Source organism: Varanus komodoensis, unplaced genomic scaffold, assembly GCF_004798865.1.
Source record: "Varanus komodoensis strain SLA01 unplaced genomic scaffold, ASM479886v1 scaffold32, whole genome shotgun sequence".
NCBI lineage: Eukaryota > Metazoa > Chordata > Lepidosauria > Squamata > Varanidae > Varanus > Varanus komodoensis.
The window spans coordinates 18829873-18854469 of NW_025335798.1; the positions used below are offsets into that span (position 1 = coordinate 18829873).

The following is a 24597-nucleotide window of genomic DNA, read 5'->3' on the forward strand; positions in this document are numbered from 1 at the left end:
TAAAAAAAACAACAACCCAGCAACAACAAAATTTTCCATAGATACCTTCTCTATGCATGTTAACAAGAACATTTAGTTTGGTCCTCAACCAATTTTAAATCCTGGCTTAAAGCTGCCTTCCAATCCTGATTTCTTTGGAAGCACTCAACCATAGTTCCCAGTTCAGACGCCATGGGAAAGTATGTTAGGTGTTGGATGCCGGGTTTTGCAACTTATTCCAAGGAGGAGCAAAGGGACAGGAAAAGGGGCATATGCAAATGGACACTGCTTATATATCCTAGTTATATTATTAATTTATGTTTTATTAATTATATTAATTATAGTATATTAAAACTACTACTACTACTACTGATATTATTAACTTAAGTTGTGTGCTTGCAGCATGTAGATCTCTCTCCTCTTCTCTCTTTCTTTCTTTTTAGATTAGTGTTCACATTTTACATTTTATCAGGAGACCCTCAGCTGGAAATACGGACAACAGCATATTTTCCCATGGTGCTTCTGTGGTTGCTCAAAAGCTAGCACAATATTATAATCTGTCACATACTCAGGATCAGGCCATCACTCAAATAAGTTTTTTTTGAAGCAGCTGTTTATTATTTCCTTATCTTTGTTGCAGTATGTAAGTGGTTAATACATATCCGAAGGCTTGAATATGATGTGGGTGACTGATCTTTCAAAGGAAGCTTCCTTTTATGAGAAAACAGCAGGTAATCTCATGTGTATTATGGAAAATGGAAAAAGCAAATGTTAAAGGTTTCCCAGGTTAGCTTCACCTTTTGGAATGGCTGCTGTGCAGCACCTTGACTTTGTTTGTTAGAGATTTTTTCTTCGCTTCATAAGAAAGAGATGTGTGTGTGACTCCCTTTGGCAGTTTCCTCTGCTGGCAGTCTGATTCTCAACTCCTTGTCTCACAGGAGTGGAAAGAGCCTGGGGCATGATGTTTGCAGAAACATAATCTAAGGTTGCAATCATCGCAAATAGCTTATTTGGAAATTAGTTGCATTGGCATAAATGGCATTTTTCCCAAGAAAATGTGTTTGGGATTGATGGTGAGTGGGTCATTCTATAAATTATTTTGTGCATCAAAAATGTCAGAAACCTGAAATCTCAGGCAAGTTTTCTAAAAAGAAAAAAGGGTTCCTGAAAAAGTGAAATAAACAAACCCTTTCTAATGCATGTGGAACAATTTAAGCATTTTAAAAAGTACATTAGGCTTGGTTTTTACATATGTTACTTGTATCTATTAAGGTGTGCTTTTAAAGTTGAAAAAGTCTGTTTATTACAGGTTACCCAGTTTGTATGCCAAGGAATTCTAAAACGCAGCACCATCTCCATTTTCCATCCAGCATTGCCAAATAGCTTGCATTTGTGGGGAACTAACAAAATAATGCTATCAGCCATACTCCACATTAAGGAGCCATGTCTCTTGATCCCCAATTACACACCAGTGTAATCAAAGAAGAAATATTTGTGAAACTAAGGATCAAACAGCCAGAAACCCCTCCCATCTTTCTCATGCATTTGCAACCATTGTTTTCATGACCTGCTGCTGCCTTTCTTTCTTTGTTTCTTTCTCCCGTATATACAGATGAACATACATAAGCGCAACATGCTGCGTTAAGGGCTTTCCATCCTTACTTAGGCCAATGCCAGAAGAAGGGGAGAAGAGGAATGAGCTGCACCTTTATTCAGGTGTTATTCAGGTGACATCGATACAGGATGATATGATACGATAGCCTTTGCAGCTGTTAGCTCCAGTTGAGGTTTTTCGTGTGCAATTGCCCTATTCCACACATGGACTAGCCAGAACATTAGTCAACATGACTCCAGTTGACACACAGAGGAAAGGAAGCACAGAATTCTCCAAGTGCTCCTTGTCCAAAAGTCTCAACTACAGCAACATATTTTTGTTTTGCAAGAAGATGGAACATTTGTGAGCTGTGTGCAGAAGAAAAGAAGAGTGGATCTTCTTTCTTCAGTGAATAATGATGCAGAAATCTCAGACATAGAGCTCATGGTATCTATGACAAAATGAAAGCTGATATGAACACCTGTGACCAGATGGTCTCCACATACACTACCAATATGGTCAATAGTGTGTGTGTGTTTCAAACAGAATAGAAGTTACCGGTTTAAATGCCTTTATGATTTGGAAGCGGAACAACTCATGATGGTATGCCCAGAAGACATCTCTTGGTAGTAAACCTGTCCAGGTGAAACTATATTATCTTACTGGCAAAGGGAAGGTCTTGAAAGTGGCACATGCTTCTGTTTTGTTCTTGCAAATGCACTCATGCAGGCTTAATGACTTCCTCCAGTCATTTTATTATCATGGCTTTCTTGATGTAAATTTCACTTTTGGCAATGATTGGTACAATCCATTTTTCTATTCTCATGCTTGATTCATGTCCTGAGGTCTGGTGAAAATGAGCTTGTCCTGTTATGTTCCTAGATTTTATTGCATGTGTTGTTTATTTTTGAACTGTATGCCAAAGCCACTGTGTAAGTGCCAATGGCAGATATACATGTCCTAAATAAACATAAATTATATGGACTCAGGGTATCCACATTGTTGGATGGTGCCATCCAGATTATTAGGATGCTGAAAACCAAAGCAGACCATAAGGAGCTATGAAAGGATATCTATAGATCTGGTGAATGAGCACGTAGCATTCAGTGTAAATAATTGTCTAGTGACATATACCGGGGCAGTTTAGCAAAGCTAGAAATATTAAACTCCTGGAATTTAAGATGACTATCCAAGAATGATATGCTGGACACTAGGACACAGTAATTTAGAGAGTTATTTTGTTCCTCAGTCATGCCTCAAATACACATTTATTCAGTTCATGTGGGAATAATTGAACTTATCCATTGTTATGTTTCATTTACTGTTTCCCTTTGTCCATCTTAAAATTACTTAACATTTTGGTCAGGAGTGTAGTAGTAGACTTCCAAGATTAAATTATAATTTTGAGGAATTCTTTTTTCACCCACAGCAATTATATGGAGAGGCCTTAAAATTAAAAAAAATGTTAAAAAGCACCATGACTCCACATACTTCTTCCCCTGTCCAGTTGACAATTTTTCCCTCCCTCCAGGGAGATAATGACACTGATTCTAATTTTTCATCAAATTTTAAAAATGCCCACAGTATTTGTATGCTCTTTTAATACTAGGCAAACCAATCCCAGAACCTTCTGGCCTTAGCATAACATCTGTGTTGGGATTCTCGTTGTCAGGAGTGTGCTTTGCAGCATACAGATAGTAAATAGGAAAGAAACTCAGTTCTGTGATATCAGTTTGTTTAACAGAATTGTCAAAACTATTTTAACAGGATGACTTCTCCCCGCAACCCATATACATACACAACGCCTGTGGCCACACGGACACACACACACACCAAACTACAAAGCAGCCAGCCAAGTATTATTACCAGTTTGTCAAGGTCAAAACCGGATTGTTAATTCATCAGATGTCTCAACTAGTGAAGCTGCTTGAAAAGCAAACAGCTCTCTGAAGATGCCTCTTCCATTAAGTCAAATGCCACAGGACGACAGAATGATTAGGAACAAAGAGAATTTTTTACTCACTTTCGGCAATTGTACAGTCATGGGAATTGTACCCTTCAAAGCACTGGCATCCCCACATAGTGCATTGTCCATGACCATTACAGAGACTGGGGCACTTGAGTGCTCTGATGATTTCTTTATGCATAGCAGGTAGCTCAGTTTCTGAATGAAACCACTCCGTGATGTTTTCTGCTAGCAGTCTTTTTTCGCAGTCATTTTCCAGAAATGCAGTAATTGATTCTCCCCACGCAAGGTCATCTTTGATTTGTACATCTGAAAGGCACATTTCAATGGCCACATCCAGTTGGGTGCCCAGAAGTTCCTTGCAGGCTGATCCAATGGCAGAGTGTTTGAGAACCTTCTGACAGTGCGCTAAAGCTTCAGCTGAGGTGAGGCCACTTGGAGTGGGCCATGTGACCTGGATTTTAGGCCTCTTTCCTTCAAAATAGTCTTCTGGGAAAAAATAAGTGAAACTTTCCAAGTTGGTTTGACTCAAGCTTTCAAAAGAAGGAACAGAGATGTAGTCCCAATTATCTTCTTGTGTCTGTTCTCCTGATAGCCCCTCCCACTGATTAAAGAAGTCCTCAAAGCTTTCATTTTTGTTCGTTTTCATGGAGATGTTCTGCCCATTTGGTTTTAAGAGGTCATCAAAATGTTCTTCTGTTTTGGTTGTCTGAAGCAAATGGTCAAAAGTCTGGGTTGCTAATTTTCCATCAGCTTGTAAAGTAGAATCAGTTTCCAAGTCAGAGGCATATTCTGCTGTGACATCTAGATATGGGATTATAGACATGTAATTTCCGTTCTCGTAATAGCAACTCATAGAATGTGGGGAAGAATTCTGAAAAGTAGGGTCAGTTTTGGCAGACTGCACATATAACGCATGTTGTCTGTGGCACAGACAATAAGGTTCCTTCTTCTTCCATTCGGATAAAGGTGGAGTTTTGTCAAATAAACTCATCCCTGGGGCTATTCTGATTGAATAAAAAAGAAACAAGCCAGTTAAGCTCAGTGGTCTGATGATATTGATCCACTTTTATTAGTTATATCTACCACAGCTGTACAGTAAAGCACTTAATGATATGCTGGAATGTAAGCAACATGAGTGCAAAAATCAAGGACAGTTTAGCTTACCAATTTTGGGGGGAAATAGCATCAATGTACAAGCTGTGATAGGAAAAGAGAAAACTAAAAATTTCACTGAGTTTTCCATTGCAGCAGCTTGTGTCTTTGGCTACTTTCTTCAGGACCTGTGATGGAAAGAAAATTTCTAGGCCATGGCCACTTCGTACAGCTTACATTTCAAGGAGACTCTGTCAGTAGAAATGCCTGAATTATCAAGCATCTCACCGATGCAGAACATGTCCAAGACTTGGCCTCCCTACCACTTCTTTCTCATCTTCACACTGTGCAGTCTTTCCATTGGTTGCAGCACGACTAGACTAGAGTATGCAAGCAGTTGAATTTTAATTTGAAAGGCTTTCAGGCTGTAACAAAAAGCAGACATAATATTCTGTGATATAATCAAACCTAACCACCCCTGCTTTAAAAAAGTGAAGTCTGCTTTCAATGCCTTTTTATTCTGACTGGATGCACACATGGTGAGAATCCAGTGAACACTTAGCAGAAATGTGTACTTGACCCTGAGAAGAACTGAACAGTTTACCAAACATTTGCACCTAATAATAATAAATTGGAAGCATTTTAGAATCCTCTTCACCACTTAGAAAGATGTTATCACAGATGAGGTTACTGGCTGCTGAAGTAGTTACACATGTGCCATCATAAACTTTGCTTGCTAACGAATGTTGGCATTTATCTTTAGAATGAAGAACTGTGCAGGATGAAGTCAATTTTACACAGCTGGAAGACCACAGAAAAAAAGGAGGCACAGATCACCTGGTTTGCATGCAAAAGGTTCCAGGTTCAATCCCCAGCATCTCTGGGAAGTATCAGAAATGCTCCTGGTAAAAGCTTTGGAGAGCCAATGCAAGTATTACTCAGTATTAACAGCACTGGGCAAATGGAGCAAGGACACTGCATAAGGCAGAATCATGTGATGCTGGGACCTTTTTAGAAAAAAGATGACAGATCAGCTATTACATGAAGAAGGGAGATGTTTGGGGTAATGAACCCAGCTTGTTTTTTTGAAGGACTCAGGCTTTTTTTGTCATAGAACGCACCAGAATGGTGTTCCGACACCGTTTTTCCCAGTAGATTTTACTAAGTGATTCTGAATCGCCTGTCGGGCATAGCAGATCAGCAGCAAACATCATTAACAATAGTGCCTGTGGGCTGCTTTTGTAAGTCTGCTGTCTGCCATCTGATAGTGAGATAGTGAGGGCACTGCTCGGCTTGGGGCTGCTCTGCTGCTCGGCTTGGGATTGGTGCGAGCGGTCGTGCAGCACGCTGAGTGCTTACTGCTGGCGGCGACATGAGTTCCGGCACCTTTTTTTTTTTTTTTTTACAAAAAAGCACTGGAAGGACTCAAGAATCCTTTTTAAGAGGCTGGCCAGTGGGCTAATGGTTTTTAAAAAGGGGCTTTTGTGCAACAGCAGTTGTTGGATTAGGGTGGAGGAATGGTGTACATAATCCACACATACACAATCCACTAACCCAGGACTTTGTTCATGGAAGCACCCTGCCTTATGGGAATGGACCCTCCATGGGGAGGGAAAAGCAGGTTGCTTACCTGTAACACTCAATGTTCTTTGAGTGGCCATCTGTGCGGTCACACACATGGGTGCTGCACCTGTGCAGTGCCTTTGGCCGGAAGATTGATAGCTAACAGTTTTGGCAGGAAGCTCCGCTCCCCCTCCCCCCTATAGCTTATATAGAACGGAGCATCTGCCATTTTGTTCAGTCTTTGAAGACCAAACGTTCACCCCCATGTGGAAAAAATGAGTCTCTACTACAGATGATATCAGTACCATGAAAGAAAAAATGGTACTGTACCGATGAAAATATTTCCACTCACCGACACCAAGCGGGGCCGGCGGGTGGGTTGTGTGACTGCACAGATGGCCGCTCGAAGAACATCAGTTACAGGTAAGCAATCTGCTTTTCTTCGTCATGGCCTCTGTGCATCACACATATGGGTAGATTAGCAAGCTTACCCTTATCAGAGGAGGGAAGGTGTCCTTGGTGAAGAATAGACAAGAGAACGGCTCTGCCGAAGGAGCAGTCTTGTCTGGCACAAACATCTAGCTGATAATGCTTAGCGAATGTACATGGAGTAGCCCAAGTGGCAGCTCTACAGACATCATCAATTGGAACTCCCGACGCGAAGGCAGAAGACGTAGCAACAGCTCTAGTAGAATGACCCCTTGGAATTGTAGGCAAGTCAATCCTAGCCAGCTGATAGGAGAGAGTAATTGTGTGGACTATCCACTTGGAGAGTCTTTGAGGGGTAACTGGAAAGCCCTGATTTTGCTCAGAGTATTTGACAAAGAGCTTGTTGGTACGTCGAATCGACTCAGTCCTTGATCTGTAAAAGGCCAGGCAGTGCTGTACATCAAGTGTGTGTAAGGATCTCTCGAGCGGATTCGTTGGAGACAGAAAGAAGGTGGGTAAGACAATGTCCTGTCCCATGTGAAAGGAGGTGGCCACTTTGGGAAGAAAGGATGGATCCATTCGCAAAACAACTTTCTCCCTGTGGAAATTTAAATATGGAGAATCTACCCACAGGACACAGAGCTCACTAGCTCTTCGAGCTGACATTACTGCTACCAGGAATGCTGTTTTCCAAGAAACTAGATGTAGATCGATTGTCGTCAAGGGTTCCAAAAGAGCTCTTGTAAGCGCTTGCAAGACCACTGAAAGACTCAGCGTAGGCATCACTGGCCTAACCATTGGATTAAGGTTATGAAGTCCCTTAAGAATCTCTTTATGAGTGGTTGTGAGAAAATAGAGGAACCACGAATTGCGTCAAGGTAATAGGAGACTGCTGCTGCGTACACTTTTATAGAAGACGGCTTCAGTCCAGAACGGTGGAGTTCTAAGAGGATCTGAAGTATTTGGTGTATTGATGCAGAGTGTGGAAGAAACGAATGAGACTTGGCAAAGGTAGAGAATTGTTGCCACTTAGCCGCATATGATTTCCGTGTTGACGGCTTCAACACAGAATCAAGAATGTGCTGAATGTCTGGATGAAAAATTGCCAGATCTGACGGGACGTTTGTTGGATCCGATGAAGTGGGAAAGACAAATGGATTCGAGGTATAGGGTAACGTGTTGGATCCAGGGACAGGGTCTGCATCACGTGCTGATATTGTCAGTACCGAGTCAGCGTCAAATGTTATCAGATTCGCCAGGCTGTTAATTTCAGCGATGTTAAATCTGGGTGGCGAATTGTGCCTTCCTGCTGGGTTATGAGATATGGAATTAGTGGAAGATGAAGATATTCCTCTTGAGAGATGTAAGGAAGCATCGAAAACCAGGCTTGGCATGGCCACCATAGGGTCACCAGCAGTCCTGTGGTTCCGTTGTGGATTATCTTCGCTATCACTCTCATAATGAGAGGGATTGGAGGGAAAGTGTAACATTTCAGATTGTTCCAAGGGATCATAAAAGTGTCCCCTAATGATCCCTGTCCGATTCCCGCTCTCGAGCAAAAAGTGTCGCATACCCTGTTCTGTCGGGTAGTGAATAAGTCTATGTCTGGAAAGCCCCATTGATGGAAGAGGTGGTCGCGTATCTGGGGGTCCAGTTCCCATTCGTGAGATGTGGACATGTGTCTGCTCAGAAGATTGGCTTCCACATTGTCTGTACCGGTGAGGTGTACTGCTACCGGAGTAAAGTCTCTCTGGACGCACCATTCCCAGATTTGCATCGACAGTTTGGCTAGAGTTGGTGACCTCGTCCCACCTTGCTTATTCAGATAAAAAACTGTAGCAATGTTGTCCCAGGTTATCTGAACAACTCGATGTCGAAGAACATCTTTGAATGAACGTAGAGCCTTGAATATAGCCAGGAGTTCCAAGAAGTTGATATGATTCCTGGATTCTCAACGATTCCATACGCCTTGAATGTGTAGGTCGAAACATACTGCTCCCCATTCCTGTAGGCATGCATCGGTACCCATGGACACCAAAGGACATCGGGGTTGAAATGGAACCCCCACGGTAAGGTTGGCCAGAAGGGAGTGAAGGACAGAGGATGGAATCTGAATCAACTTTGTCAGTCGGTCTCTTTGTGGCTGAAACATTTCGTTGAACAGGAGCTGAAGAGGACGAAGGCGAAGCCTGGCATGTGGGACCACGGCAACTGATGCAGCCATATAACCCAAAAGTCTCTGGATGGATCAGGCAGGGACTATCATATCTCATCACATTCGATGGATGTGTCGAGCAAGAGTCTGTTGTCTGTCCCGAGGGAGAAAGTCTTTTGCCATCGTAGAATCCAGACGGGCTCCAATGAAAGTAATCATCTGTACCGGAAGAAGAAAAGATTTCTCGGTATTAATACAGAGTCCAAGGTGCTGTAGCAGGGTACAGGTTGTATGGATCGAAGCAAGAAGTCCCTTTCTGGTCTGGGAAACTAGCAACCAGTCATCGAGATAAGGGTAAATCTGAACACCCTGTAGCCGTAGAAAGGCACATACAGGGGCCATACACTTAGCAAAGACTCTCAGAGCAGTAGCCAGTCTGAAAGGCAACACCATGAACTCAAAGAGTTGGGATGCAACAGCAAAACGAAGGAAACGCCTATGACAAGGATGAATGGCAATGTGGAAATAGGCGTCCTTCAGGTCTAATGAAGCGAACCAATCCTCTTTCCTCAGCAATGGTAGGATATTTTGAAGGGTTGTCATCCTGAATTTCTTTGTTGTGATAAACCGATTAAGATTCTGTAAGTCCAAAATTGGACGAAGACCACCGTCCCGTTTCGGGACTGTAAAATATCTCAAGTAGAATCCGTGAAGTCCTTCCGTTTGAGCCAATTGACGAACCGCCCCTTTACGAAGGAGTTGTTGAACTTCGTCGATCAGTACTGGCGAGGGTGACGTAAAACAGATCGGACTTGATGAAGGAACGATGTCGAATTCTATCTGGTATCCGTGCTGAATGATGAACAATACCCACCGATCAGATGTGATGGACTCTCAAATGGGGAGTCGGCCTCTCAACCGGTCCCCAAATGCGAGAGGGGTGGGTAGTACAGGAAAAAGAGGAAAGGTTCGCCCGTCCCATCAACGTTGCCTCCTGTCACTGTCGAAATGGCATCGGCCTTGTTGGTATCGCTGCGGAGGTTGTTGACAGTGGCGTTGCTGTTGTTGTTGCCGGTGCTGAGGTTGCTGTCTGGCTTGATATGATTGCCTGTAGGAGAGATGGGTCCATGACCGCTTACGTCAGATCTGCGGTTGCAGCTCCATCCGCCGGGCTGTCATACGAGACTCGTGAATCTTTTTGAGTTTATGGTCGGTCCTGGAGTGGAAAAGCCCGGACCCGTCAAAGGGCATCTCTTCTATCCGTCTCTTTGTCTCCTCCGGAAAATTGGAATTGCGTAATCACGCACGCCTCCAGAGGGAGACGGCACCGACCAGGGCCCTCGAGTCCGTGTCCACATGGTGTCGAGCAGTGGACAATTGTTGGATCGTGACTTGCATAGCCTCCTTTATAAACACCTTTGCAAGATCACCCTGGTTACCCGGAAGGGCCAAGATGACATTGCTGAGGCGCTGCATAATACAGTACAGGTATCTCGCCAGTGTCGCCTCATAATTGGAGATTCTGAGCCCGAGACCGGAAGCAGCATAGACTCTTCGGGCCAGGGAGTCTATTTTCCTCCCTTCTTTGTCACGGGGTGCGGTATGACCCCTTGACTCCCTGCCTTGGGAGGACTCCACCATGACCGAGTTCGGTTTGGGATGACAGAGGAGGAACGGAATGTCCTCCTCCCGAACTCGGTACATGGCTTCATACCTCCGTGAAGTTGACTGGGGGTGAGCTGGCAGATCCCACAGCTTAGTCATCGCCTGGCATAAGTGGTGACTATGGACATCGACTGTTTCCCTCGTACGACATCATAAAATTTGTCAGTACTGGGGCCAGGCTGTTGTACAGCATCTATTTCCAGTGACTGGACCAGACGAGACATCAATTCAGCGAAGGAAATGTGGGATTCATCTGGAGACCCAGGGCCCTGGGATGTCACTGCGATATCTGAGGAGGTAGAGTCGACATCTGAGTCATCCGAATCAATTCTGTAGTACGGAGGAGCCAAGGAGGAAGACTCCACAGGTGATAAGGATCGACTGCTGTCCCTAGTCGGTACTGGAGAAGAACGCCTCGGTACCAAAGATGTTGGGCGGTCATGAGGTGCCGGTGGGGAGGAACGGTCTCTCGGAGCTGGATAGCACCCGACGGAATGTCCTTCCCCCCATCTGTAGTTGTATGATGGCTGAGGATGGTACCATCTCTCCAATCTCCTCTCCAACGAGTGACTTCTCCGGCTCCTGAGAGGAGACATCACCATGTCTGCTTCCAGTCGAGCTGGGGGCATAGGCATGGGGGACCTAGCCCTGGGTGGGGAATCCCGAATCTCACCATCGGAGATCGATTCCCTCGGCAGAGCTTGGAGAGGCTCCAATGTAAGCTCTCCTACACGTCAAGGGGACCCAGGAGGGGTAACCCTCATAGCCACCTGAAGAACCGGGCCCAGTGGTGTCGGTACTGCGACAGCCGTAGGGTCCGAAGGGGCCGACGAACCTGAATCTCGGTGCTTGGGGCGCTCAGGGTTCTTCGTCTTCTGAGGGGGCTTCCTGGCCTTGTCTTTTTTAGCCCTCTTGTGATCAGATGGCTTATTGGAGCCAGTGTGCTTCCGTTTCTCATGCTTCTTCTTAGGTGGGGAAGCAGGCCGATCGCCCATGGTGGACGCGCCTTTGTCCGAAGGGCGTGACGGCGGGACCACAGAAGAAGAGGCCGGTGGGACAGATACTAGTGAGTCCAACTGGAGGAGAGCCTGATCCCACAGAAGTCTCCGGAGGCGGTTCTCACGGTTCTTCCTGGCCTGCTTCAAAAAGGCCAGGCAGTGAGAACACTTGTCTGTTCTATGACCTTCCCCCAAGCAGAGAAGGCATAGATCATGCGGGTCAGCAGGAGACATTTTAGACCCGCATTCCACGCACTTGCGGAAAGCTGCTCGTTGCGCCATTGTAGAAAAGGAAAAAAGAGAAGATAGTGCAGCAGGTAATAATATATTTTTTGTTTTGTTTTTTTTTATAGAAAGGAGTGAAGAAGTAAGAAGAACGACAAGAGAAACAAGAAGAACTGGTAAAACAGGAGATAATAAACTTGGAAAGCAGAACAATCGCAAACAAGAGAACAAGAAACGGTCAGAGCGAGAGTGAAAGCGGTACGAGGCACAACGAACGGCAGTCGCAAAGACAGAACAAAATGGCAGATGCTCCGCTCTATATAAGGTATAGGGGAGAGGGGGAGTGGAGCTTCCCGCCAAAACTGTTAGCTATCAATCTTCCGGCCAAAGGCACTGCGCAGGCGCAGTATCCATATGTGTGCTGCACAGAGGCCATGAAGAAGAAGGGGAAATGTACAAATGAAGGACACTGGAAACCTTGAAATCCAAATGATTTCAAAGCAAAAGCACACATTCTTTATTCATCTGACGCTATGACATGTTTTGGTAAGGCATTGAACTGTTTCAGATGGTGCTAGTGTCAACCCTAGAATCTGCTAGCCTTGAAAAACAAAGACTGAACAGAAAGAGAATAATTATTAATAGCTTTTCACTTTGAGTGAAAGGCAATACTATGGCTGTATCACTGAAATCTGATTTTCAAAACCTATATATGATCATCTCTTTAAAATCAGAAATTATCTTGCTAACAAATTTTAACATACAGTACCGTTTGTTTGTTTGTTTGTGCATAGGTTTACATAGGAACGGGGCATCTTTAGGTTTATAGCTGCAGTGAACAAATGCCTGGGAATAAGAGAACAGAGCCTCCAGCAAGCGAACGATCCGGCAGGCCCCTGACAATTGGAGGCCTTGAAGTTTCAGATGCTTGAAGGCAGCAGATTGAAAATGCTTTTAGGGTTGCTTTTACCATTATTTCTGTCTTATTGCATAAGCACACTTGCTGCTCTGAACAGGTGAGGAGCTTCATGATTTATATACACGATAGTGAAACATTTTCTATGTAATGTTTGCCTAAGTAAGTTTTTTTCCTCCATTTTCTGCACCTGTAAGTCAAATGTAAAACTTGTATGGTCTAAAATGTGTAGCACACCAGAGTAAAATCCTTCACAAATGAGCTATCCAGGCTAACAGGCATTCTTAATGTTATTCAGGAAAGTTAAACCAAAAATGGTTTGGCATATGCTCCGAGTCCACATTGTGTGGATGAGCCCCAATTGACAATGTGTAGCCCTTCATGTGTTGTGGCTTACAACTTCCATCAGCCCTAGCCAGGATAGCCAGTGCTGACCTAGCCTGTAAATTTTTGAGACAAGGAAAAAGGTGGAAGTGGAGAAAAAAGTGTGTGTTCTTTTCCCCACCATACATCCCATCACTTCTGATGGCTTTGCGTATATGGCTGTAGACACGATATATTAGTTCTTGTGATTATTTATTCCTGCCCCACTGAAAAGGAGGACAAAGCTTTCATGTATTTTATAAGCCGCCCCGAGGCTTTTTGCGAATGGTCAGCATAGAAATGTTCTAAATAAAATAAAATAATAAAAATAAAAATGTAGTCATTGTCTTATGCCTTTGTGAAATCACATGTCGTGGTGTGTTTTAGAGGTAGAGTGTGCGCATCTGGTCTTCCACCATTTGAAAAAGGCTCTATGAGAATAGGAGCCTGCTCCAGAATTTTTCCAGATAGCAGAATGAAACATTTCACTCCACCAAAATGCCACATTTGATTGCAGAACCTCAAAGTGCTTCTGCAAGTCACTGTACACCCTCATGGCCTCTACTTTTGGGGTGTTCAGATATACTATACCGCCACAGCTCAATCTATACATCCCAACACAGTTTTAATGACAGGCAGTTGGAGATCCATTAGAGATGGTGGTAAAGGTCTATTACAGCCTAGCAGATTAGATTATTCTTAAACATCCCATCTCAATCAATCTGGATGGAATTATTCCCATTCTACTGGGAAAAAATATTGAATATCATTTTCAGTGCATCAGTGTTGGGATGCAGAGTACTAGTGATAGGTTTTTGGATGAATCAGTAAATATTCTTTTACTTGGTTGATATCCATATTGCATTTTCTTTTAACATGGATCAGTTCCCTCAATTTATGTAATCAACTGTCTTTTAAATGCACAAAAATGTTCATTTTTCCTAATATACAGGATTTTGTATCCAACTTCCCACAATAAATCCATGTTTGTAGTCTACTTCATGTGAAGCTTTTGAGCTAAGAAGAGTATTGCACATTTAAAAGATGCTTACAATCCACAGGCTAACAATATTCCAATTCATGTATTAGTGCAGGAAACTTAAAAATGTGAACCAAGAAAAAATGTGAACACTTCCTTAACTAGCAACAGCAGAAAAGGCAGATCAGATGGAGGTTCAAACACAGCTTCCTCACTGCATCAGTGATATGGGAATTCCTGCACAGCTCTGGGCTGTGCTCAAACAACTTTTGCCTGAGGCCTGGGAGGTGGAAACATACACACAGACACATGCTAGAGAGCTCCTTTTTACTAGTGCTAACCTAAAAAGTACTAAGCCCAGAGCCCAGTATGGAAATAGTGTTACCCACACTACTTGCTCTGGTCCTAGCACCACATCTGTCCTACCTCCTAAGTGGCTTTCCAGAACTCCTTGAGCTCTAAGCAGTTTTCTCTCCTCATCCTTCCAAAATATTAGCTATTTAAAAATACCGCTGCCTCGTTTGTGATATTTTAATAATTACAATCTTTTAACATATGATGTCAGGCACCTTGAGTACTTGACTTGAAGTGGAAAGATGAAACAAAACATTTCCACATAAATAGAACCCTATCCCATCCTTTGGATTCAACTCTCAAAAATGGTATGAATCTTTTGACTAAGTTGAAAAGATTTATTAGAATAAATATTTTTATTAACTTTCACTACGGTTTGCAGGGATAGTGCACACATTAATAATGGCCTTGCTGTTTTTCCATCACCTCGTGTTAATTTATTGCAGCAGAGCAGTTGATTGGTGGCTGGTTGGAATCCTAAAGTGGAGTTCAAACTCCAGTTTCCATGCAGCAGTTCTGGAACGATCCAGTTAGGATCAGAGCAACTAGTATGGGTAGAACAAATTGTCACACATGAGTTTGGTCATAATAGGATCTCCTTCCCAATGCACACACCCCTAACTGTCTCCTTCCCTCATTTATTTAGCTGGGATTGCAGTGAGTGGTTCCTGTCAGGAATTATTTTATTCCTCGGACATTGCTATGGGACTAAAACGCAATACCCAGGGATGCTGAGTGCGTGGGAAATGTAGTTCCCATATCTTCTGATACATCAGAAAACTGCTGGGCATATAGACAACAATGCCCATGTTAAAACAGAAGCTATCCTGAATCCTGGTCTCGGGACAGACTGGCCCTAGGTAGTGCAGTGTGAGTCCATTCCTGTCTAGCCTCAGGTTAGAGGATATGAAAGGTTATCAAATGCATGGATGATGTTTGAGAAAATAATCTGAAGCTACTTCCAGTTTGTATGCACATCCACCATTCGAACTAATGTTCCCAATATCATGGATTATTAGGATGTATGTGTGTGTTTGGTATGGCTGTGGGTGTGTGAAGTCAACTATTAATGTTTGGATTCCAGCTTTTATAATTCTTTGAAAATGGAAAATGCTTACATGCAGTGTTGTGGCTGTCATTTGAACAGCAATATCAAAGGAAATTTGATGTCCTGTTTATTCAACATAATATATTGGTTAACATGAATATTAACATTTTTCCTACAACTTTTTCTGCAGCTTGTCAAAATCTACCCTTGACTCCCACAGTCATGTACTTGTAATTAGTGTTAAGAAAATAAAGAGGAAATATCAAACCTCTAATTTAGGTCTTACATCTGAATGTTCCAGTGTGGGTTGGGAACTGTAGTTCCTAAGAGAACTGCAAAAGATCTCAGCACAGTTGGCAAGATTACATCATTTGTGAGTATTAAGCTTCTCTCAAGCAAGAGTTGAAAACATGTGCTATGCAGATTGATTTGAGGTATCTTGAAGGCCAAGGTAAGGTGAAGCTCCACACTGGATCTTTAAATGAGCACTTTGTAAAGAGCTGTCCTAGATGGCAGCACATTCCTGTATGTTTTCTTACCAATGGAAATCTTACCTCCAAGCTTCTGTGAAGTCCTCTTCAGACATACTATTCTTGTGAGAAAGCGATGGGCTCCCATCAGTCCTGTGGAAGTCATTCTGACTGTTTCTGTCAAAGTTCCCACATAAACCTCTGGTGCTATTAAAATCAGTGCTCGGTGCCCGTGCTGTCAAACTCATTCCCCAGTCACTTACATCAGCTCGAACAAATGCTCCTGAATGGAAAGAGATCTGGAAAAGCAGCAGATCTGGTGAGTCGAATACACCAGCAAACACACACTGTTTTTCTACCCATAAAACAGCCCACACACCAAAATAACAGTGCTAGAATGATGAAGCAAAGGTGGCTGAGGAGACAAGTCTTGAACTCCCACCTCCAGGTTTTGCGGCCAGATTTCTACCCCTTGGAAGACCCCAACTGTCCTCGTGCAAAGGGGAGTTGACCTCCATCAGCACATCCTAACCCCCATGACAGTGACTGCTCAGTCCGCTTAGCAAGGAATACCTTGGCATTCCCATCTTACGGAAGTCATCCCATGTTACTGATATAGCTGTTTCCCATGTCAGGCATTTGCCTATTCCAAAAATAAATTAATCCACTAATATACTCACGGTAATTTTTTTCCCTCCATAGGACTTCATGACACTGACATTTAGTGGTGATGAGGCTCTGATGCTTTTAATTATCAGCTGAGGCTTGGTTTCCAGAGGCTTCCTGTTACACATGTCGAGGACAACAATGCTATTATCTTCCCATGCGGCTACGCCACAGGTGCAGGCAACGGAGGGGTGACGGCTGCCACAGTGCCATTGACGCACATGCACCTCAAACGTACGGCTGAGGCTCTTGTACAAAACAAAAGTTCCCACATTGTTGTTATCATAACGCCTAATCAAAAGAACAACGGAAAGGAAGGATTTACAGAATAGTGCGCCTCACTGTTTTGAGTTGCTCATTTTTACTTTTAGCAACACGGCTCCTTAATTAGGCTGGCCTCAGATGGGAAAGAAAATAAACACTTGGTAAGGAATGTGGTTTCATCGACATAAGCAAACTAACACCATTGGAGTTATTAGCTGGGAGTGCATAAGAATTCATGTGAGGAGATTATAACTGTCTAAGAGTAGCTGCTATGGCAACAGGCATGGATAAGAAGGATAAACATTTGATAAAAGTAAATGGGAAAATATCTCTGCCTCCAGGCCTTAATAAATATGTTTTAGTTGTAACTGGATGCTTTACAGCATGGTGTTCTTCAAAGCAAAATCAGCGCTCAAATAACATCTTCTGTGACTAATCACCCCCTTTTACAAGGTTGACTATGGCTAGGTAAATGTTCCATATGAAACATGAGGGCTCCATCAGAATCCGGTTAAACTCAAGGCATATATTTATTCTTTTCTTCAGAACCTCTTTGCTATAAATGTGAGTTTTGCCATTTACCGTGTTTGCAGTTGGCATATATCTGGGCACCAAATAGTCTGCCATTTGTACTCTTTTACCCTGCAAATGAGCATGAATTTTCTGGAGTTTTCTGTGCAACAAATTACATTCCAGCTGGTGATGTGTGCACACACTTATATTCAGCTATGGATGATGTGTGCTGTGGCATTTTCTAGAATCTTAGTACCATGTGGCTCATAGAGGCTTTTGCTGATGGTCAAACAAGATACCTTCAAGGTTGTAGAAAAACAATTGATGCATTAGGATCCTATTTCCCAAGACAGGTCTGTTGAACCTCTTCAGTTCCAAAGACCAAATTTCTTTCCAGTGGTTTCATTTCAGGGGCTGTATTCCTCTACTGGGCAAAATAACAGCAAAATGGGTGGGGCCAACAGATAAAAAAGTCCCAGCATGCTTTAGTTTAAATCTCCTGCTGTTTTAAGCCTTTAGAAAGGCATGTCAAACTTTTGTAGTGGAGGAAGTTCTGTATAAAAGCCTGGAAAACACAAAATGACCAGTGGTTGGGGGAAAGCGATTGAGGTAGCAGAAAGGGATGTGGCCATGCAGAGCAGTGGTTTTCAACCTTTCCTCAGCTGGGGATTGGCAAAACCAGGAAAACCACCTCAGGGACTGCTGAGGCAGAAACAAAAGGCACCATACACATAATATAGTATTCTGTATGTTAGTTTCCCAACACCATACCAAAAAAAAAATGAAAATTCTCCAAAACAACCAGAAACCAAGCACCAAAAGATGCCAACAAATGAAGAAAAGAACCACTGAGCTGTATCTCCCATTCCTGCCCCGCCCCCAGTGGCACCAGCAGTTCCCCCCCGCCACCAAATAAGATGCCAATTGAGGAAGAGGTGGTGGAGCACAGCCAGCCCCCACACCAGTCTGCAGCGAGTGGGATGTGCCCCCCATCCCATGGACTGGGAAATCTGTAGACCAGCACCAGTCCACAGACCAGTGGTTGAAAACCACTGATCTAGAGCATTCCAGGTGACTGAGAGACCTGAGAGCTTGTACCATACAGTGGTATTTCTTCAAAATTTCCATTGAAATTAGCAGGTCTTTTTGGACTAAAACATGCGTAGAATGATTGTTTCCTAGATGTTAACTTTATAGGCTAATGCTATGGACTGCCATGTTGCTACTGAGGATGAGACAAAAGGCCCTACATGATAGTCAAGCAATCATAACTTAACTTGAAGGAAAGGGCTTAACTGAGTAAAATTTCAATCTGCACACACACACACTCTCTCTCCACACACACACACACTCGGCCAACGTTCACAAATATGTATGTCCAAATTTGAAAACTTCACCCATTCAGCATACATTTGTCTTATTTTTCCCTTGTTCATGTTGTTTTGTTTTCCTCCTCTTGTTTTCCTCCTCTAGCTCCTTCCCCAGACTCTGCATTACAGCATTTACTACAAACTCGATTAACAGCATTCTTGATAGTGAATAGAATGCCAAAATACATCATTATAATGAAAGCAAACATTCCATAAATAAATACTCACCATCCATCAAATGTGATGATGTGTGGATCAGTGAAGGAGTAGCAGTTCTCTGTGGGCAGGTCTTGAACCGTGACCTAGTCATAACGAGATGTGTAATGCTGGCTCATAAGTTTGTTGTTATTACTATCACTATTACTACTATTATTATTGTATTTGCAAAACATGATGGGCTACATTTTGTAAAACAAAATCAGTAGGTCCTAGGTTGTGTTTCTTACCATTGTAATTGCAATAAATTGTTCTATAGCCAGGTGTATAAATGTTTTGGCCCCAAGATCGATATTAGGGCTCATACATGAACATGCTCACACATACACATATGCATACAAGCTTATAATCCCACATACCTATTTGTACAGTCTTATGTTCTGACACCTACCCTCATCTACCCACTCATAAATAATTGCATGCAACACTCTTCCTCCCACATATACACATGGTCTTTCTCCCCAGTAAACCCCTGTCTGAAAGATATTCCCTTGCTAGGGCTGTCAAGAGAAATGGTTCTTTTCTCTGTCCCCAGCACTAGCGCTGACAAGGGAACTCTCACGTTTTCTGCTGCTAGCAACTTGTGCAAGAAGAGAAATAACAAGGGTCAGGTCAGGGCTAAGAAAAGTTCCAGAAACTCCATGAGCTACACTGGAGGCAGCCAGGATTACACGTGACTCATGGCATGATTTGTACACAACTGCTATAAGAATAGTCATAAAAGTCATAAAGTGTACTTCCAGGTGAATGTCCAACTATAGATATGTTCTTTAAAGTTAAATGAAATCTCTCTCTCTGTACATCCAAAGAAGTTTACAATCTTGCAAAGCAATGTAACACAATGCAATGCAAAGTGACCCATGTAAATCAAATAATGTGAAATTTAGAATCTTGTAAGGCAAAGTCAGGTTAGGGTTAGGGTCTATTTCTGATCCATGTGATTATTCCATATGTTCATTCTAGAAATGGATACTTGTTCAATAAGAGTTTAACAAACATGACAAGCTCATACAACATGTCTCCTCCATGCTTGGAAAAGCTGTACCTGATGCTTTGTCTGGTGTAGATGGGTGAAAATTTGGTTACAATAGCTTTTTAATATAGATTTATCAAAATTCAGGAAATGTCAGAGCATTTTTTGAGATAGACATAAACTGTGATTTAAAGCAAATGAATATAGGGTAAGAAAGGAAATGACAAATTCATCTTTCCTTGGTGTCATTCAGTTTTTAATGCACATAAAAATTTAGGTTTAAATAAATGATCAGACATGTATTTCTAAAGGCACAACCTTATGCATGTCTGTATCAAAATTCACAAGGACTGAATTCTTGAAGTAAAACTTAAATAATTAGTTCCTTTAAAAAATAGTTCCTTGGTTCATGATACCAATATGAAACTTTTCTCATAGCACATGAGTTGAAAGTCTTGCTAAAATTAAAGGACTTGGTTAAATAGCACCTTAGAAGCATGCAAATCTTTCAACAGCTGACCTTACATTTTATGGTATGTAGTCTACACGATTAAATTACGGAACATGCAGATCTTAACTAATGTATGATCTTGGTTTTATTCTTGTAAGCTTTTAACAAAATCAGATCCATTATATATCAGAACCTTGTTACTGAATGGAATAAATATTCTTACAAGAACAGCTAGTTCTGGCTATAAAGTGACATGAAAGAGGGTTAGATATTGTCCTTGAATCTCAAAGGTACGTGCAAAGTAAAGCAAGGATTTACTACAGTAATCTGTTTGATTTCTTTCAACAACCATTGCAGAATTTTACCTTTTGTGCTAATTATGAACATGTTTACACATATCTTAATCCCATCAAGTTATATGAAACTTATTCCCCTATTTGTTGGAGTATGTTCATGAACTTCAGTATTTAAGCATACTTCAGACATATTTCAGAGTGCCTCCTCAAGGGTGAAATTGAATATGAGGTTTATTTAGCTGGAATTTATTTCTATGATTTTTGTAACAATTGAAAGATTACCTTAACATTTCAGCTTCACAGAAGTCTTTACTACACTGTGGTATTTGGCAGTCTTTATCACTTTTTGATTCTAGATCATCCCATAGGAAAGGGAACCTGGTATCTTCCAGATGATTTGGATTAAGATGTCTGTAATCTAAAACCATTGACAATACTGGCTGAGGTTTACGGAGTTGCAATTCAAAATATCTGCTGGACACCAGCTTACCTACCCCCAGGGACAGGCATTAATCTTGCTGTATATGACTCTTGACAAGATCTCAGTGGCTTCCAACTATGGTTGTTTATATTGCATTTCACTCTGGCATGGCCTTCTTGCAAGATAAAGTTCAAAAAAAGCATAGAATAGATACAGTTTCCGTCTTTCAAATAGGAAGTGAACATTCCTGGCTTAACCAGGCATAGTGGAATATTTGCAGTCTAACTCCATGTTTGTTTATTCTGATCAATAATAATTACTCTTAAGCAAATGATCTTAGCATCAAGCTCTAAAAATTTGCTCTAATTAGAAACCTGTTTATGCTGTGCTTTCTAATAACAGTTGTATATACACGTTTGGAGGTTCTATATTTTTATTACAAACATAGTATGCACTATCTGAGTTTGGCCAGAAAAGTCAGTTACCAATCAAAAAATTAAAGATAACAATATGGGACTTGTTGACACAAGGTGTTTAAGGTGAGTGTATGGTCCCTCACTCATGGACATTTGTGGAGTTTTTTTCATGATGTTGTCACCTCCAGGAACTCTCTTGTCTTTTCCAGACATATTCATGTTTTGTTTTGTGTTATTTTTTTAGAGTAAGGAAAATCTGCTCACAGAACTCAAACCACAACAAACCCTAACAAATGCTTACTGAAAAGTTGCACATCAGTTGTGCCACAGCACCACGTTGTGGTTGGCCAACAGAATATATAGCAAGACAGAGAAATACCAATCCTGGGCAGGAGGATTGTGTAAGGAAGCATTCTTCTTCCAACAGTGAAAGTGGAAGAAGCTTCAGTAAAGCACTGGATTAATATCCTCAAGTAAGAAGCCTGTCTGCTTCTCATCGCAATGCCTGAGAGAATTCTCTAGTTACTTGTTCAACTTACATTGACATCCGTTGGCGTATAATCCTGCCACAATGTTTCGCTTGTTTGGATTGGCTCAGCTCTGATATAGCTGGTGAAGTTTCCATCTTCTGCAAAGTCATTCACTGCTCTTATGCTTAGCGTTGTTCTTGCACAGATACCTTCCTTGCAGGGCATACGTTCCAGATCCACCTGGCAGGTCGAAAGTGCTATGTCTGAGCTCCGCCATACTAGGTTATCTGAAATCGGCATGGACACGTTGGTTAAAGAGATGACTCTGTTGTGAGATCACAAATGTGATTGTTTTTTTAAATATGAAAAAGTCAGATAATTTTTCCATCTACAAAAATAATAGTTGCTATTGTAATAGCCAGGCATGGGCATTTCAAAGTACAGACAAAGCCAATACAGGGGAAAGAAGAAAAATGAGAGCAACAAAGGAAAAGCAAGATCTCATCAATATCTCTGTATTTTAGATTTTATATACCACCATTGCTCTAGATAAAGGCCCCTAAAAACTCATAGTATGAATACAACCAAATAAATGCTAAAACCAAACAACAATAAAAATAAATTCAATACATCAAATCAACCACTAACCAATACACCACCAACTTAAAACAGTGGCATACTGTTTATGTTATATGTTAACTCTGAATAGGAAATAAATACAAATAGAAATAGAAATGAAGTTTTTAAATATACTATATACCTTCAATAAATGTACCTGTAATATACCTTCAATACATTTGTTATTTGGTGACTAAAAAGGCATTGTGTAAGCAGTAATGTCTGAGAAGAGTGCTTACTGTAATGTGGTTTAATGAAAACATTATGAGATGTCTTGATCTTTTGGAAGTGGAGTGGTTTTAAACACATAAACAGAAGCAGACCTGGTCAAAATGGAGATGCTAACATCATAAGCAACCACAGCAACATCCCAGTAACTGTCACCCACTCCAGTGACACATTTACATTTCTTCTTTACATAAACAAACAACAGCCCTGCTGGGCACTGGCCTGATGAGTGTGCTTGAGAATTAGGTTCCTCAGCAGGGGCACTGCAGCAGAAAATCAAGCAAAATCCTCGTCAATATTTTACAGAACTCATTATGGAATGAACTTGGAGAACTCCTTGTGCATTTGTAAATGACATTCTGTTGCTGTGCTTTGCCATTAGTTACACTCTTGGTAGTATGGCTTACCTAGATGTCAAATTGACACTTATATGGGAGGAAGTCCCATTGAATTCTATGACCCTTGCATTCTTATTTTACTAAAGTCTGTAGAAAATATCCAAGTCTTAAATTCAGCGGCCTCAAACATGAACAGATATGATTTACAGAAAACGTAAAAGTCATTTATTATTTGTTCATTAGTTTTGCATCCCGCTTTTCTTCCAATTCTGGAACTCAAGACAATAAAACAACCATAGAAGAAATGCTCACAATACTTCTGCTAAAAATAGCATAAAAGAGCAGTGATGGGGTCACCTATCAGGCAGTCCATGAAGATCCCACTGCCTGAACAAATAAACATTCCTTGGTTTGCTTAAACAATTGGACCATGGGGTGTTGTAATGTCACTTGGCAGGGAATTCCATAGAGGGGGTGCCATGGCAAAGGATTCCCTTTCTCACATCATCACTTTCCTAGCCTCTGCCAGTGGCAGAAGCCACAAAGAAGGCACTCCCTGCAAATGGTAAGGCTTGCCTTGGTTGGGAACTGGAAAGCTGCTCCCTCAAGCATCTAGAGCTGTTGTATTGGCCTCTTCACATGCTACTTCTTGGCACAGATAAACAAAAAAATACATTTCTTGAAATTAAACCTGTAGCTCATCCTACAGCTGAGGAGCCAGCAGGATCTCAAAGGCTTTGCTTGGCATAAAGCTCTTCTGGGCTCTTACTGGCAGGGTGGGAATAATGGCAGAGGCAATTTCTGCCCCTTCAGCCTCAAAAAGCTTACTCTGGTTCTTTGTCAGGGACATGGCTGGAGGCTGCAGCATTGGGCTCTTTGGGATCCTCAGCCATGCGCTCCCCACTCCCTGGCATACCCCCAAACGCCCATTTTTCCATTCAGAGAGGTCCGAGTTCTCACCTTACATAGGAAGCCATTGTAAAAACCCAACTTTTGGCTGGAATCAGGAGATGACCTGAAGCTCCAAGGTTAGAACTTCAAGATCTCTTATCAAAGAACTTGGAGGGGTTATTCTATACAAGACAATAATGCCTAGGCTGATGACTAGGGACAACAGAGTTATTCGTTGGTTATTCTGGACACAAGAAGTGACATCTATTACACCAGTACATCTCTTATTTATTATGATGTTATGGAGCGATTACCCTAATGACCAAAAAAAATCTGTCAGTGCCAGATGTTTAGGTTTGGGGTTCAAAGGTGAACAATTAATATACATTCCCCCTTTTTCCTTATAAATCTATATTTAACATTCTGATTTGACAAATAAGAAACAAGCTTTTTGAAGGAGTGACTTGCCAGCATGTCCATCTATGGCTGTATGGAGGTTTCTGAATCCACTGTTCCATTTTCATGCCCACCTCTCTCTCAACAGAACCACACAGCCTTGCTTATATACACAGACATGCATATAAGGGTTAGCCACCCAAAACAACATGTTACTTCTTCAGTCTAAAGAGCAGAAGCACAAGCTTTGAGCACTTTTTTGGTCATTCCT

The 24597-nt window shown here is 41.9% G+C and overlaps 2 protein-coding genes across 2 annotated transcripts in view; both read right to left on the minus strand.

Moving 5' to 3' along the window:
- The window catches only part of LOC123027555 (von Willebrand factor D and EGF domain-containing protein-like), a 160204-nt gene extending 138049 nt beyond the window's left edge, over window positions 1–22155 (minus strand). Inside the window, exons 1-5 of the mRNA XM_044438489.1 lie at window positions 21925–22155; window positions 18841–18914; window positions 16480–16756; window positions 15884–16098; window positions 3597–4546 (exon numbers count right to left, since the gene is read on the minus strand). Of these exons, the coding sequence (XP_044294424.1) occupies window positions 3597–4546; window positions 15884–16098; window positions 16480–16756; window positions 18841–18914; window positions 21925–22155 (1747 nt within the window). The remainder of the gene's footprint in view (window positions 1–3596; window positions 4547–15883; window positions 16099–16479; window positions 16757–18840; window positions 18915–21924) is intronic.
- Window positions 22156–24042: 1887 nt separating this feature from the next.
- The window catches only part of LOC123027556 (von Willebrand factor D and EGF domain-containing protein-like), an 84050-nt gene continuing 83495 nt past the window's right edge, over window positions 24043–24597 (minus strand). Inside the window, exon 7 of the mRNA XM_044438490.1 lies at window positions 24043–24143. Within this exon, the coding sequence (XP_044294425.1) occupies window positions 24043–24143 (101 nt within the window). The remainder of the gene's footprint in view (window positions 24144–24597) is intronic.